This window comes from Engraulis encrasicolus, chromosome 15 (genome assembly GCF_034702125.1).
Source record: "Engraulis encrasicolus isolate BLACKSEA-1 chromosome 15, IST_EnEncr_1.0, whole genome shotgun sequence".
Lineage (NCBI taxonomy): Eukaryota > Metazoa > Chordata > Actinopteri > Clupeiformes > Engraulidae > Engraulis > Engraulis encrasicolus.
The window spans coordinates 46,182,649-46,200,148 of record NC_085871.1 but is presented as its reverse complement, the minus strand read 5'-3'; the positions used below and the strand labels follow the sequence as shown (position 1 = coordinate 46,200,148).

Sequence of the window (17,500 nt, the reverse complement as noted above, 5' to 3'; positions counted from 1 at the left end):
ACTGGACATGCCCCCCCCACCCTGAACCACCCCTACCCAGAACTAGTACCAGAACAGTACCCGGACCTGGTACCAGAACCCAGACCCTCCCATAGAACCCTCCCAAACCTCTCATAATACCGTTACCTGTGGTAGGGTGACCATATTTTGGCATGCCCCCCCACCCCACCCTGAACCCAGAACTGGTATCAGAACCTGGACATAGCACGTCCCATAACACCAACACCTGTGGTAGGGTGACAATATTTTGGCATGTGAAAACCTGATGTGGAAATGTGTATGCCATTGTCTAACCTCCCCCTCCCCTACCCACCCCTACCCAGAGCTAGTGCCAGAACCCCGACCTGGTACCAGAACCCAGACCCTCCCAGAACCCTCCCATACCTCTCAAAACACCAATACCTGTGGTAGGGTGATCATATTTTGGCATGCCCCCATCCCTACCCACCCAGAGTAAGAACCCAGACCACCCACCCAAACCTCTTATAACACCAATGCCTGCGGTAGGGTGATCATATTTTGGCATGTTTGAAAACTCGTTATCACGTTATCGCGAAGTGAACGCCATTGTCTAACCTCCTGTCCTCGCATGCTTGTGGTCTCGTGTTCGGCTGACGCCATCACTCAGTGGAGAAAAAAAAAAAAAGTTTTGCCCACTGTCAACCTAGGCACAACAACTTTCGCGGGGACATTTCCCCATTCAAAGTGAGTCTGCACACTTCAAATCCTTTTATCATTTCATGACTGGATCCACAATCCTCTCCTTCGACAATTCCCCATTCAACATTCCGCTTGCAAATGAGAAAATAACCTTAGAAAAGTGCTTTTTGTGAGATATTGAATTAAAGCTCCTACTGTCAATGACTTGTTGCCTCGCATCTGGAGGCCACTGGCACGGGGTGAGGACAGGAGGTTAGACAATAAGACGGACACTCGGACGTTGTGAACAGGTCATAAAAACCAAAACATGTAACTTGTGCTGAATCCCAGACAGTTGGTCACCCTAAGCTGTGACCCACAAAATGCCTGTACCCCTATTGCAGTAAGCCTCCGCCCTTCACTTCACAGTTGAATATAAAGAGACACACTGGACCTTTGAATGTGTGCGTTTGAGGAAGACCATCAGGGTCGAAACGTCCGTTTGAATAAAATACAACATAGAGCTCTGATAAAAACGCTACCTGGTCGTGGAGTCAATCGGCTGATTAATTAGTTTGTTTGACCATCTTACAGCGCCGCCAGTTAGTATTGGCACCCCTTAATTTTATTTACAAAATGTGCAATATATCCAGAAATAAATGGAAATATAAACAACTTTTACCAACAGGATATTTTAATTGAAGGTCCAAAGATATTTAGAATAGCAAAGTATTTTTTTCCAAATGCATTTTGTAATTTCAAGCAAAAACATGAAAAAGGGCATGTCCGTGAATATTGGCACCCCTTCTTAACGGATTGGTCTCACACCATTAGACAGCAAAAGCAGCCTCCAAAGGTTTTGGTATTCGTCTATGACCTTCTTGCACTTCTCTAGTGCCATTTTGATGTGTGCATTTGGATGTGTGCTTTGGGTTTTTGTCTTGTTGGAGTGATGATCTTCACCTCAAACCAAGTGTTCTTGCACATGGTTACACATTTTCCTGTAAATGATGATACCTGTGATGCCTGTCATGATACCTGTGATATGGTCAAAGCCTCCAATACCTAATGCATCAATGGGGTGACATAATATTATAGATCTGACACCATGCTTGATTTTTGGTAGGGTGTCCTTTTCCTTAAAGACTTACAGACTTTTCCAGAATATGCAAACATGCTGTTTGTGTGCATCACTGAAAAGCTGTACTATTGCTTCATCTGACCTTAAAACATTCATAAAAGGGCTGTGCTTTCCCTGTATTCTCTTATACAGACTTCAGGTGTTCCCTTTTATGACTTTCATGAAGCAATGTGGTCTGCCTTTGCCTCCAACCAAAAACCAATACTTTGTGTAGTGTTTAACTTGTGATGCTTATTGAAAAAAACTACCCAAAACAGTTCAAAGTTGACCTTCAGGTCTGTAGATGTTAGACCCTGTGTTTTGTCATTAATTTCACCGACTTCTACAGACTTCTATCATAATTTCTTCCCTTAACCCCACATCCAAGGATGTTCTTTACAGCTCCCTGTTTGGCAGATTTCTGAATAACACAACACAGTGTAGGAAATGGTATACTAGGGTATTTTGAGATGACCCTTTATTACTTGGTCTTGTTTTTGCAAATAATTGTATTTTTGGTGTCCGCAGGCAGCCCCTCTGTCTTCAAATTTGTCAAAGACACACAAGATTTAACAGGTGGCTATTTAAAACACAAATACAAAAAAATCCTTGCCTAATTCATGTCATATGGGCAAAAGCAATTTGTCAAAGGTGATTCCGATTTGTTATCTACCATATTTGAGTCAAATTAGGTTTCCACAATGGTATCCAGTAAAGGGTGCCAATTCCAGTGATTCCAGGAACTTTACCTTCTTCATTTTTTCCCACTTGTAGTTTAGTATTCATTACTGTTGCTCATTTTTACATTTAGTATCAACCACAAGCTATCTATAGAAAAATCATGGTTGACCTTATTATTTGCTGTCTGGAGATATGTCCCATAATGTGCTTAAGCCTCAAGGGTGCCAATACTAACTGGCGGCTAGGCCTGGGTCGGTACAGAAAAGTCACGGTTCGGTACATACCTCGGTACAGACCCCACGGTACGGTACATTTTCGGTACGGTACAGGGTAAAAATAAAAAACAAAAAATAAAAAAATATTATTATTATTATAATTATTGTTATTCAGCGTTGTCCTTGGGTATCTTTTATTGAAAGGTGCTTTAAATATTTTAAAATATTTCTATTATTATTATTATTATCATCATCATTATTATTATTATTATTATTATTATTATTATTATTATTATTACTACACACAATCAAAAGCCTATTAAATGCTATTAAAACAACAATCATTATATAGAATTCCCACATCTTGAAAAGGCCAGACACACTGGTTGTCAGTGTAGTTTTGACAAATTACTTCATTGGTAGTCTTATATAGATCTTCAAGGACAGTCTTTACATAGCTTTAAGGACCTAGCCTTTCTGTCACAGCTATGAGCACATTCCTGCATTTGGAACACGGCTAACATTTACATTGCAATGACGAACCAAATAAAAAAGTAGCCTATCACTTCGTTCTACTCTATTTTTCGGTCAAAATAGTTTATAGCACAACAGCTTTGAGAGCAGCTTCAAGGACAGGGGGGATGCCCTCGCGCGACATTGGAGTTCAAACTTTTCAGGCAGAGGATTCTTTCCCCGTGTCTTGTTAAATGTGAGGTAAGACTACTGCTATTTATTTCACAAGATTAAGGAACGACATACAGCTGAACTGATTAACTTGATTAGCAGTAAGACCGTGTTTTTGTTTGTTTTCCATCGCGCTGGCAGGCTTGTTTTAAAAGTAGTCGCGTCCACTCGGCAGCTGATTAATTCGCTGTGATTAGGCTGTCGGCACCGTAGCCTATCGATTTAGAAAGACTTTTAACTACTATTTAGCCTAACTGTCAAACACCAGTACACAAACTGCTCGACATGGCACAAGGTGTTAATAAACTGAAAATATACTACTAGGCTGCAGTGACATATTACGCAGGGGGGGTTTCAAATCCCTGTCTCCCCATTCATGCTCGCATGAAGCCGAATGCATAATGTAGGCTACCTTAACGCGTAGCAGATTTGAAGGCGGGTTTTGGATGGCAAACCCAATCGGGAGTGCACAGATGCAGTGGTTACATGTGTTCTGGCCATACACATTAAAGAACTCCGATGCAATGTGCTTGCTTGCGCGGAACTCTTCTCTAACGCGCCACAAACAGCTGCTGCGCTTCCCATATAAATAATTTCATAGCGTACCGAATGTATTCTCCGTGGCAATGCGCGTATCGTTCCGTGACCCCCGTACCGAGGTCGGTTCGATACGAATACATGTACCGACCCGGGCCTACTGGCGGCACTGTATGTGCAATTCTGCTTGGTTCACTTCTTGCCCTGATGAAGGCCCTGTAGCTGGCCAAAACATGTTAAAGCAGTTTTATCTTAGAATAGTGCCTAGGCATCCTGCTTTTTTGTAATAATCAATGTTTTACTGCATGTTTACTTGTTATGTAAGTGTCCTCAAGTTCACCCTGCTTCTCAGCCAGCATCTCAGCTTTAACAATTAAGTTTGTGAATATCATACATTGGCCTCATTAGCCACAGTGAAATAGTAGCACATTAACACTTCCTCCTGTGAAAGGGTATAATAATCAACTATGTTTTTCAGTTATGTAACTGCCCAAGTTAACCTTCACAGTCAGCGTCTGAGCTTCTCAGTATGGGGCACATCCTCAACTTTCATAAGTCTGAAACCAGGGCCGCTGACAGCTTTGCCTGGGGCTGGGACAAAGACATCTTAAAGGGCCCCCCTCCCTCACACAATACATACAATGCAATGCAATGAGGACCCAATTCTGGGCCCCCTGCCTCTCTCCCTGGGCCCGGAACAACAGACCCCTTTGTACCCCCTCCCTTGTCGACTTCCCTGCCTGAAACAATGCCCTGTTTTATCTCTCTCTTTTTTCACTTCCTTCTTCTCCTCCTACTCCTCCTCCTCCTCTCTCACACCTACCAAAACCGGGCCTGGCTATTGGATGAGGGGTCAGCCAATTAGAGTGTCTCAAAGTCGCCTTGACACAAAACACACATACCACCCTCTTGCTCGTGGTTTCCTGTGAGTTTTGTCTGCTTAGCTCAGTGGTTCCCAAACTGTTTTCTAACAACCGCCCTCTTGACCTCATCTTAGACCTGCCCTCACGCCCCTCTTATCAGACTTAACCCGTTATGACACAGCGTTAAAGAACAACAAAATACCTCCTCTTAATGTATGTTCTCTACAAGTCTTCTGTTGTCTAGTCTTGCACTTTAAATGTCTGTATGAGCAATCTCTACGTCCATACTGTCTATGTCCATGTATGAGTACTGTCTATGTCTATACTGTCTATGTCCTTACCTAGATTAGTCTATGTCTGCATGGGAGAGCAAGAAACGCAATTTCAAATTCTTTGTATGACCAGTGCATGTAAAGAAATTGACAATAAACTTGACTTGAACTTGTTATACATTTGCTGTTACCATAATTGCAATAACCGAGTCGTAGTGCATTACTAAAGGCCCTGTGTTATGTCATAGTAATGTGCTACTGTGGTAGTTAACTTTTCATTGACTATTACAGCATGACACAGGAGGTACGGCATGCATTAAGGTGCTAAGATTAAAAACGTAAACTAGACTAATGCCCCCCCCCCCTTCCCATTGACAAGATAAGATAAGATAAACTTCTATTGTCTGTTTGCACAAAAAAAAATATTGTATGACACTTCTCCACAATCCACATGTAAACGCACATTAAAGACACACAAGACACAATATGGCCTATAGAGTCTAGTCTAGTCATTGCAATTAAGCACCTCACCCTCTCAGCTGTTTCCTCCTAAACGCCCCCCAGAGGGGACGTCCCTAACACCCCCAGGGGGCTGTAGAGCCCCTGTTGAGAAACATTAGGTCAGCTGGTTCAGCTGGTGTTTTTTCTGAGCTCTGGCTGTGAATGTTTGTTATGCTGCAGTTCACTCTCACGCTTCCTTGCAGTTTCGTTTTCTCTACTTTGGTGTTTTGGTTGTCGCCCGTGTGTGTGTGTGTGTGTGTGTGTGTGTGTGTGTGTGTGTGTGTGTGTGTGTGTGTGTGTGTGTGTGTGTGTGTGTGTGTGTGTGTGTGTGTGTGTGTGTGTGTGTGTGTGTGTGTACTGTATGTGTGTGTGTGGGCTTGGAACTTGAGCTGACAGAGACCATGGAGGAAGAAGAGTGTGAAAGAACTCACAGGAAATGCCTGAGTCACACACACGAGCATGCGCACGCACACACACACACACACACACACACACACACACACACACACACACACACACACACACACACACACACACACACACACACACACACACACACACACACACACAGTGTGTGTTCACTGTCCCCTGTCAACGTGTTGACATTCTTTCACGCGGGGGAGGAGAGCTTCGGCTGTTCTTTTTCTCTCTCTCTGTCCTTCCAGTGAACCAAATTCTCTTCTCTCTCGCCCTCCTCTCCTCCCTCTCTCCTCTCCTCCCTCTCCCTTCCCTAGTCCTAATATCTCCTTCCTCACTCTCCTTTCCTCCCTCTCTCTTCCCTCATTCTCTTCTCTTCTCTTCTCTTCTTTTCTCTTCTCCTGAGCTGTTCTATTCTCCCTCTCTCCTCCCTCATTATCTTCTCCTCTCCCTCATTCTCCTCTCCTTCCTCCCTCTCCCTCCTCTGTCTCCTCCTACTCCTCCTTTTTTCGATCTGACACAGAGGTTTATTGAGTTCATATGTTTCACAGAACAAGTATCTGTCTTTCTCATTCATTCCTTTTGCCCCTCCCATATTCTTTCTCTCCCTCGCTCCTTCCGTCTCCCTCTCTCCCTCCCTCTCCCTTTCTCTCTCTCTCTCACTCCCTCACTCCTTCTCTCTCTCTCTCTCTCTCTCTCTCTCTCTCACTCCCTCACTCCTTCTCTCTCTCTCCCTTCTTCCTTCCCTCACTCTCTCCCTCCCTCCCACTCTCCAAGTGACTCTTCTGAGCTCCAGATTGTTCTAAGAATCCTCTTCTAAGAATTACACTGCACTTCTGCTGCCACGCCCACAGTATGAATGCTGAACACTGTAGTTATTATGCTGTGGTTCTGGGACAGAGTTCAATATGAATACTGTACATTCTGTGGTTCCGCTGTCATTCTGAGCCCGTCAGTGCATGAAAATTAATGTTGTACTGTATATTCTGCGGTTCTACGGTGGTTCTGGGACAGTGTTCACAATAGAAACACATGTGGTCCATTCTCTACTTCTACTGCTGAGCCTTGTGGCTTCTCGAAACAACAGGAATGAGTTTCACGGCTCTGAAGTGGTTCTGTTATGTTCTACTGATTCTGTTCTAGAGTGGTTCTGCTCTGTTCTTTTCTGTTCTACAATGGTTCTGTTCTGTTCTAGAGTGGCTCTATTCTAGTGGTTCTATTCTAGAGAGGTTCTGCACTGTTCAGCTCTAGAATGGTTCTGTTCTGTTCTCGAGTGGTTATTTTTTGTGTTGTATTCAGTTCTAGAATGATTCTGTTCTGTTATGTTCTGTTCTGTTCTATAGTGATTCTGTTCTGTCCCTGCACACTAAATAAATAAATACATTTTTTTAATCAGTAAAAACCCTGCGATCCCAAACCTGGCCCCCTCCCAATCCCAAATTCCACACCTATAGCCCCTTAGTTACCTCGCCTCCCAACACAGACCCAGCCCAAATTCCTCACCTATTCCTCCCCCTTCCCTCCACAGAGGCCCTTGTCTCCCTCTCTCCCCTCTCCTGGCGCCATGCCTGGGGCTGTCTTTGTGCACAACCCTTAGGGCCTCTGCACACTGGCTCCGACAAAGTGCGGCGCACTTTTGCTTCCGACAGAATTCGGACCCCCAAACCCAATTTCACTCGAACATTGCATTGATAGTCAATGGGCGGCGCCGACAAAATAGAACTCGTCTCTAATTGCTATCCGACATCGGTGAATGTCCGCGGACATCGGCGCCAGTGTGCGTGGTTCTATTGAAAACAATGGAATCGAATTTTAGCTGAGCAGTGCGCAGCACTTTGTCGGAGCCGGTGTGCGGAAGCCCTTACTTGCCCTGATAGCCCCACAGCACCAGGCTGCAGTGTGCACCCACACGTACTGATGGAATTACAGTATTCCCAACCAAAACAAAACACAAATAAAAATTTAAATCAAGTGACATACGTATAAACATGGAGCCTATAGGAAAACAAACATGTATGCAGCATCATGTGAACACACACACACACACACACACACACACACACACACACACACACACACACACACACACACACACACACACACACACACACACACACACACGCATATATATAAAACCCTGCTGCTTCAGTCACAGCATGTTCTAGAACAGTCGTTAACCTTCCTTCTTCCTCAAAAGAGACTTTCCCCTGCATAACTCTCTCTCACTGTCTGGCACATACATACAGTCTCTCAAGGCTAAAGAACACTCCCTCTTAAGGAAGCCTGGTGATTGGCTGAGCAAGGTGGGAGGCTGTTCAAACTCAACCGCTGATTGGCTAATATGTGCTCAGAAGGAAGGCAGGCCTACCTGGCAGGCCAGGTGCACAGACCAGACGGTGGGAACAGACAGATCAGGAACGGAGGGATGGGGAGGGATGGATGGGAGTTCAAGTTGTTTGGGGGTGATACAGTTCAACTTGTTTAGTGATATAGTACAAGTTGAAAAGCCCACCTGAGACACTCCCATTATAATTGTGACACAGCACTCGACAGCGCATAGTACTCACTACACACAACAAAATTCCATTTATGCATTTATGAAGTCCCAAATGTCACCCCTAGGGAGCAGTGATGCAGGACATCATGTAGGAGGATGGGGAAAAGCACTGGTTAATTAGCACCAACCTGGCAGGTTGGGAGTCGACCTGGCAACCTTTGGGCTACAAGTCCGATGCCCTAACCGCTTACCCATGAAGTGTTACAGTTCAACTTGTGTAGTGTTACAGTTACAGTTCAAGTTGTTTAGGGGTGTCACAGTTCAACCTGTGTAGTGTTAAAGTGTTGCGGGTTGCTCACCTGCTTCCTGGCTGTAGATGATGTTTTTACAGAGCAGGTCGTTGTGACACAGCACCACGGGGGAGCCCAGTCCAGACAGACTCTGCTTCAGCCACACCATCTCATCACGCAGCTGACGGGAGCTCGGAACCTCACTGCTCAACCTGGAGAGATAGAGATGGAGGGAGAGATGGAGAGAGAGAGAGAGAGAGATGGAGAGAGAGAGAGAGAGAGAGAGAGAGAGAGAGAGAGAGAGAGAGAGAGAGAGAGAGAGAGAGAGAGAGAGAGAGAGAGAGAGAGAGAGAGATTTAATATTAATTCAGCCACACCATCTCATCACGCAGCTGACAGGAGCTGAGAAACTCACTGCTCAACTTGGAGGAGAGAGAGAGAGAGAGAGAGAGAGAGAGAGAGAGAGAGAGAGAGAGAGAGAGAGAGAGAGAGAGAGAGAGAGAGCTGCCTGGAGCTTGGAACGTCTCTGCTCAACTTGGGAAACATAAAGATTGACAAGAATGGCAAGCCATAACTCATAAACCATAAATATATTACGCAACTACATACTGTCATTCACAAACACAGTTAAACTTTTCCTAAACCAACAACACCAAGTTCAACACACACACACACACACACACACACACACACACACACACACACACACACACACACACACACACACACACACACACACACACACACACACACACACACACATATTTTATTTATTTAATTGATTTATTTACTGTGGGTGATTTTTTTGGCTGCACATTGAGTACAGTATCCTGCTGCTGTTCTGCTGTTCTGCTGTCCTCAATTACCCTGACATACAGCTCCTCTTCTAGGCCAATGGTCCCCAACCTATGGGTTGGGACCCAACCTATGGGTGGCCAAAGATCCACAGTGGGTCGCAGAGCCCTCTTGATTTTAAGGAGTTTCATTTTAAATATATATAGCCCATGTTGAATAAATGCATTTAACTAATAAATGCATTGAAGCAACAAATAGTAAGTGCAACATTTAACATTTGTTCTATATTTGACCAAAGATGAATTGAGGTATAAAATAAGTAAAATGAGTTTTCTCAAGAAAGTATTCCCGGGCGATCGCGTGGTTGGGTCACAAAAGCTTACAATAGTAAAAATATGGGTCCCTTACGAAAAAGGTTGGGAACCACTGATCTAGAAGGCTGGGTGCATGTGTGTGTGCGTGTGTCTGTGAGTGTGTGCGTGCGTGCGTGTGTGTCCTGACTCCTGTGTCTGGGGTCTCCGGACTTCTCGAGGGCTATCAGCTGATTACTGGGTCCACTTTACATAACTACATACTGTATAACCGCGGCCTCCACTGCACTTTACTGCCTGGCATTCATGCAAAACTACTGAGGACCATCTGACCAGACTCCTCAGCACTCAGCATTCATGCAAAACCACTACAGTAGGAGTCATCTGATCGACAGTAGAGGGTAATGTTGTCAACTCTTCAAATTGTGTTTCCAAAAGTCGTTTCAGTTCAACTACGTGCGTATCCACACTAGGCCAGTTCAGACAGATGATGGAAAAATTGCACTGTGTTGGATGGTGGACACTGGACAGAGTAACAAAGGCTACACGTTAGCTTATGCTTTCAGCTAGGTTAGCCAAGTTACGGTACTACTCCAATCAATACATCAGCAAATCCAATGAGACTGAATGCTAATACTTACACTGAGCAAGTTCAGGAGTGTGGACCATGTGTCGATTGTTCCTCACGATAGATTAATACGCTCACAACCAACAATGACAACTACTTAGTGTTGCTATAAAGCAAGAGGTACATTCCCACTGTCTCCTCCGCCGTTTATTGCCCAGCATTCATGCAAAACTAGTGGTTGGCTAACCATCATCCAACCAGCAGAGGAGATGGCTGTTGTCAGTGCTCAAACCTGGCCTACACAACCGCATGGCTATTTGCTACCATTCAAAACCAGTCTTGGACCTCATGCAAGCATGTGCAACAATAATACTGTATGCCTTTCAATTTATGATGGTTATCCCAGCATTCATGCAAAACTAGTGGAAACCACCATCTGACCTTGGGGTGGAGATGGCTGTTGTCAGTCAGTCTTCAACCTTTCATGCAAACTAGTGTCAACCCTGGCCTATGTATACAACAACATGGCTATTTGCTACCATTCAAAACAGTCTTAGTATTCATGCAAGCATACGATATGCCAAATATCCTGCAATTTATGATGGCTATCCTGGAGGTCTGTTCAATATGTTCTCATCAACATAACAAACAAACTAACATAAACATCTGCCAAGCTGTAGAGAGTGCTGTTTCTGTGACAGTGCTGTTTCTGTCAGTTCCCCTCTGGCCTACAGCAGTTCTGTCTTCAGCTATTTACATGCAGCCACGTAACATCACCGTCTGCATACAACATGCCCAGTGTGTGTGTGTGTGTGTGTGTGTGTGTGTGTGTGTGTGTGTGTGTGTGTGTGTGTGTGTGTGTGTGTGTGTGTGTGTGTGTGTGTGTGTGTGTGTGTGTGTGTGTGTGTGTGCATTTCATAACGTGATGTTATTCTATGCATTGCATAGGCCTAATGATAATGCTAGAGGACTATTCAGTGCATTTTTGTTCTCTCTACTTTGAAATAAGCTGACTCAAAGTAAGCTCATAACACTCATAACACAAACTCAGCATAACAAGGTATTATGACTCAAGTACTCAATTATTGCAATGTGATAATGCTACGGGGACAACTCAGTTCAGTGTTTTTTTTCTCTCTACTTTGAAAAAAGCTGACTCATTCATAGCAAGTGGTGTAACTCATAACAACACGGTATTATGGCTCAAGTGTGCTAAATAGCTCAATCGACAAGCCACCGATCTAACACAGAGACGCAACAGTTGCATATTGTTTACATTTACAAACACAGACTATCTTATCTGCCATGGCCAAATGCAGCTTTTTCGTATTTCTCACACAAAAGCATGTAGCTCCTTATAGCACACGTCGTTCCACCACTGGAATGCTGTAATAGTCACTGAAAAAACCTTAACTACCATAGTACTACACACCTATGACAGTACATTAGTATCGAACCGAGAAATCGTGATACACAGAGTCACGATACTGTATCGTACTACACCACTATGACAGTACATAGGACCTTAAGTAATACAAAACAAAAACTACCACATAGTACTACACCACTATGACAGAGTATTTAGGACCTTCATTTATAAGCAAAACTTGTAAATGTTTAACTAAATAGTACTAAACTATTAACATAGCATTTCCTAGTCATTTACAAGCAAAAACTACCATAGGACATTTACACCACGTATGACAGTACATAGGACCTTAAGTTCATACAAAACAAAATTATTTATTACGTCTTTATAATGCTTTTTTGCATCCATTATTCTAAAGTTAAGTAATACAAAACAAAAACTACCATAGTACTACACCACTATGACAGTACATAGGACCTTAAGTAATACAAAACACAGAGTCACGATACTGTATCGTACTACACCACTATGACAGTACATAGGACCTTAAGTAATACAAAACAAAAACTACCATAGTACTACACCACTATGACAGTACATAGGACCTTAAGTAATACAAAACAAAAACTACCATAGTACTACACCACTATGACAGTACATAGGACCTTAAGTAATACAAAACAAAAACTACCATAGTACTACACACCACAGCTTATGGACCTGGATGACCTGACTCTATATTGTGCTTGTATGTGTTTTTAATGCGTGTTTACATGTGGATTGTGGAGAAGTGTCATGCAAGACACATTTCTGTGCAAACAGACCATAAGGCTTGTCTTATCTTATCTTATCTTATCTTATCTTATCTTATCTTATCTTATCTTATCTTATCTTATCCTACCACTATGACAGTGCACAGGGCCTTAGGTAACACATTATGACTCGGTCATTCATTGCTACGTATTCTGGTGACAGCTAATTTATAACAGGTGGCAGCTAAAATGGAGTAAGAATCATTCAGGTGAGGCCAGTGATGACGATGCTGATGATGCACATTTACTGTGAGACCTTGACATGACCTTGGCTGAGGAACTCCAGTAGCCAAAACCACTGATGCACTGAGATGCATACGTTAGTATGTGTGTGTGTGTGTGTGTGTGTGTGTGTGTGTGTGTGTGTGTGTGTGTGTGTGTGTGTGTGTGTGTGTGTGTAGGGGTGTTCTTTACAACTTGTGATTTATTTTGGCTGTCACTGTACATCCACAGAGGAGCTGAATTGCAGTTTGCAGTTTGCAGTGTGTGTGTGTGTGTGTGTGTGTGTGTGTGTGTGTGTGTGTGTGTGTGTGTGTGTGTGTGTGTGTGTGTGTGTGTGTGTGTGTGTGTGCGTGCGTGCGCGCACGCGTGTGTGTGGGCGCGTGTGTGTGAGTGTGCGCAAGTGTGTGTGTAGGAGCTGTATTTCAGGGTAATTGAGGACAGCAGAATAGCAGAACAGCAGCAGGATACTGTGCTCAATGTGCAGCCAAAAAATCACCCACAATGAAATAAAATGTGTGTGTGTGTGTATGTGTGTGTGTGTGTGTGTGTGTGTGTGTGTGTGTGTGTGTGTGTGTGTGTGTGTGTGTGTGTGTGTGTGTGTGTGCGCGTGCGTGCGTGTGTGTGTGTGTGTGTGTGTGTTTGTGCGTGTGTGTGCGTGCGTGTGTGTGTGTCTGTGTGTGTGTGTCTGTGTGTGTGTGTGTTTGTGCGGTTGTGCGTGCGTGCGTGTGTGTGTGTGTCGGTGTGTGTGTGTGTGTGTGTGTGTGTGTGTGTGTGTGTGTGTGTGTGTGTGTGTGTGTGTGTGTGTGTGTGTGTGTGTGTGCAGCCAAAAAATAGCTCACAGTAAAATAAAATGTCTTCTGGGCTGTATATACTGCAGGCTATTGCGTAACCTCTCCTCCTCCTTCACTTACTTCTGAATAAATCATTTCTCTTCTCTACGCCACAACAATCAACATTAACTTCATTCACTGCAAACCATTCAACCCATGTTTTTATTGGACCCTTCTACTCAGATACCATCGTTTTTCAATGACATGAACAAATGTTAGCGATTGGATTAAATAGGATCGCATTCACATTTCAACAGAGTTTGATCCACTAAACGTTTTGCAGTTTAGCAGTCACAGTTCCAGACCCTCTTGACAAATGAAATTAGTACAAGGGGATTGTAGAGCCAGGCTGCCAGAGAAGCAGAACATTGTTATTACATTACATTGCACTTAGCTGACGCTTCCATTTAATCAAAGCGACTTACAGTTATTATTTGTCAGGGTATTGCTTTCAGTCCCTGGAGCAGTGTGGGGTTAGGTGCCTTGCTCAAGGACACTTCAGCCATGGATGGAGATGTAGGGAGGGGTCAGGGGGGATTCAAACCTGCAAACCCCTGGATTGAAAGACCAACTCTCTAACCACTAGGCCACAGCTGCCCCACATGACACAGAATGAAGCAGAGAATCTCTTGCCACTGACCTGGACTGTACAAAAAAAAATTGAACTATTTATATGGAGATGAAAATGAACCACTTATAGTCAACAGCCTGTTGGTAAGCATTCTGGAGCTATGATGTGTGTGTGTGTGTGTGTGTGTGTGTGTGTGTGTGTGTGTGTGTGTGTGTGTGTGTGTGTGTGTGTGTGTGTGTGTGTGTGTGTGTGTGTGTGTGTGTGTGTGCGCGTGTGCGTGTGTATATCTGTCTGTAGGCTACTTGTTGCATGTTCAGTCAGTGTGTAGCCTATCTATTATCCCAGCTACTGTACATCATGCAGATAAGTCAGTGTCTATCTAGTAGGGATGTAAATAAAATGTATCGATGTATCGGAAGTATCGGCCGGCGATTTAATCTGATAGCATCGTATCGTGGGGCATTCTTAAGAATCGAAAAGGATCGAATCGCTGGCCCCTGTGCAATGCCCTAGCTCCATAACAGAATAGTAGTGGAAGATTAATTGGAAAATCGAACCGATTCGCATCGCATCGTATCGTGGGGAATTCTTACGTATCGAAAAAAAATTGAATCCCTGCTTTAAGAAATCGATACCGTATCGTATCGTCATGAAGGCTGTGATTTACACTCCTACTAGGGCTGTGCAATATATCGTATTTATATCGCAATATCAATATTTATCATATATCGTGATATCAATATCAAAATTCATATATCGTGATATTTTGTCATTTGTCATTTGCAACGCTACGGAGCAGTATGGCAGCCAAGGGATTAAGCAAAACGCAGGGGTGGTACATCAGAACTAGCTCTATGTCAAGAAAAATAGACGCCTCTCGAGTCTCGCGCTCTACCCAAGTCTACATTCACACAGACTTACTAGACATTATGCTACTAGAAAGCACTAGAAACTAGAAAGCCATTATGTATGCTACTCCACTACGATAATAGTGGCGGGGGTTGGGAATTTCGTATATATCGCTTAAAATATTGTGATATCAATATTTGCAGAAAATATCGTGATATTGATTTTTTCCAATATCGAGCAGCCCTAACCCCTACTATCTAGTATCCCAGCTACTGTGCAGTATATCATGCAGACGAACACTTAGCTGCTGAAGCTAATGCTGGGGCTTAACATACAAACCCTACTGCTGCACACACAGGGTTTAAAGAGGGATTTGGTGTACCTTGTGTGTGTGTTTGTGAGTGTGTGTGTGTGTGTGTGTGTGTGCGTGTGTGTGTGTGTGTGTGTGTGTGTGTGTGTGTGTGTGTGTGTGTGTGTGTGTGTGTGATCGTACCGTAGGTTAATGTCGGGGTCACGGAAGTGTGTGTGTGTGTGTGTGTGTGTGTGTGTGTGTGTGTGTGTGTGTGTGTGTGTGTGTGTGTGTGTGTCTGTAGGCTCCTACCGTAGGTTCATGCCGTATTCCTGGAAGTCTGTGTGTGTGTGTGTGTGTGTGTGTGTGTGTGTGTGTGTGTGTGTGTGTGTGTGTGTGTGTGTGTGCGTGCGTGTGATCGTACCGTAGGTTAATGTCGGGGTCACGGAAGTGTGTGTGTGTGTGTGTGTGTGTGTGTGTGTGTGTGTGTGTGTGTGTGTGTGCGCATGTGTGTGTGATCGTACCGTAGGTTAATGTCGGGGACACGGAAGTGTGTGTGTGTGTGTGTGTGTGTGTGTGTGTGTGTGTGTGTGTGTGTGTGTGTGTGTGTGTGTGTGTGTGTGTGTGTGTGTGTGTCTGTGTCTGTGTCTGTGTCTGTGTCTCTGTGTGTGCATGCGTCTGTGTGTAGGGTCCTACCGTAGGTTCATCTCGGGGTCCTGGAAGTGTGTGTGTGTGTGTGTGTGTGTGTGTGTGTGTGTGTGTGTGTGTGTGTGTGTGTGTGTGCGTGCGTGCGTGCGTGCGTGTCATCCTACCGTAGGTTCATCTCGGGGTCCTGGAAGTGTGTGGGCGCGAGTGAGAAGTATTTCCCCATCTTCAGCCAGAGGTCAGACTGGGGCACCCAGCCGTTATGGGCGTGGATAGCATGGTACTTAGCCAGCTGACGCGCTATTAGCCTGTAGAGAGGGGAGACACACACACACACACACACACACACACACACACACACACACACACACACACACATGAATTAGAAATACTAGTACACCCACACACAGACAGGCGCATACACACATACATACACACACACAGCCGTTATGGGCATGGATAGCATGGTACTTAGCCAGCTGACGAGCTATTAGCCTGTAGAGAGGGGAGACACACACACACACACATTAGACATACTAGTACACACACACTGACATGGCAGTTATGTATTACACACACAAGTACACACACACACACACACACACACACACACACACACACACACACACACACACACACACACACACACACACACACCTCCGTTATGGGCATGGATGGCACACTATTAGCCTATAGAGAGGACACACACACACACACAAATCACACATATTAGACATACTAGTACACACAGACTGGCATGGCAGTTAAGCCAGAGTTGTCACACCCTTTGACATTCGAGATGTACTGAACACACTCACTGCCATTAGCTGGCAGCAGTGTGACTTGGGTATGAGAGTTACGTATCGCACACGCACGCACGCACGCACGCACGCACGCACGCACGCATGCACGCACACACACACAAATCACACGCATTAGACATACTAGGACACACACTGCATACACTGACTGCATACAGCCGGAAGTTCACACACACACACACACACACACACACACACACACACACACACACACACACACACACACACACACACACACACACACACACACACACACACACACACACACCACTCAAGCAGCTACCGTATATATTACAGTATGTGCGGTATACTACAGTGTATTTATTAATAGTGTACATTTATTAATAGACGCTCTCCTGGTTTCACTTTGAGACTTCACTCCGGAACACCCCTGAACTATGACATAACACTTTATGAGACATTAATGAATGTGTGTGTATGTGTGTGTGTGTGTGTGTGTGTGTGTGTGTGTGAGAGAGAGAGAGAGAGAGAGAGAGAGAGAGAGAGAGAGAGAGAGAGAGAGAGAGAGAGAGAGAGAGAGAGAGAGAGAGAGAGAACTATGACATAACACTTGCCATGAACATTAATGAATGCCAATGACTGCTGCTGTCATTAAGTGTCATGCTGTCAGTGAACAACTCTAAACTACCCTGCCTAATTCATTCATTCATTCATTCATTCATCCTTTCATCCATCCATTCA

The 17,500-nt window shown here is 44.3% G+C and overlaps 1 protein-coding gene across 1 annotated transcript in view; it reads right to left on the bottom strand.

Moving 5' to 3' along the window:
• The window catches only part of etnk1 (ethanolamine kinase 1), a 43,125-nt gene that overhangs the window by 14,618 nt on the left and 11,007 nt on the right, over positions 1–17,500 (bottom strand). Inside the window, exons 3-4 of the mRNA XM_063217554.1 lie at positions 16,145–16,285; positions 8,786–8,928 (exon numbers count right to left, since the gene is read on the bottom strand). Of these exons, the coding sequence (XP_063073624.1) occupies positions 8,786–8,928; positions 16,145–16,285 (284 nt within the window). The remainder of the gene's footprint in view (positions 1–8,785; positions 8,929–16,144; positions 16,286–17,500) is intronic.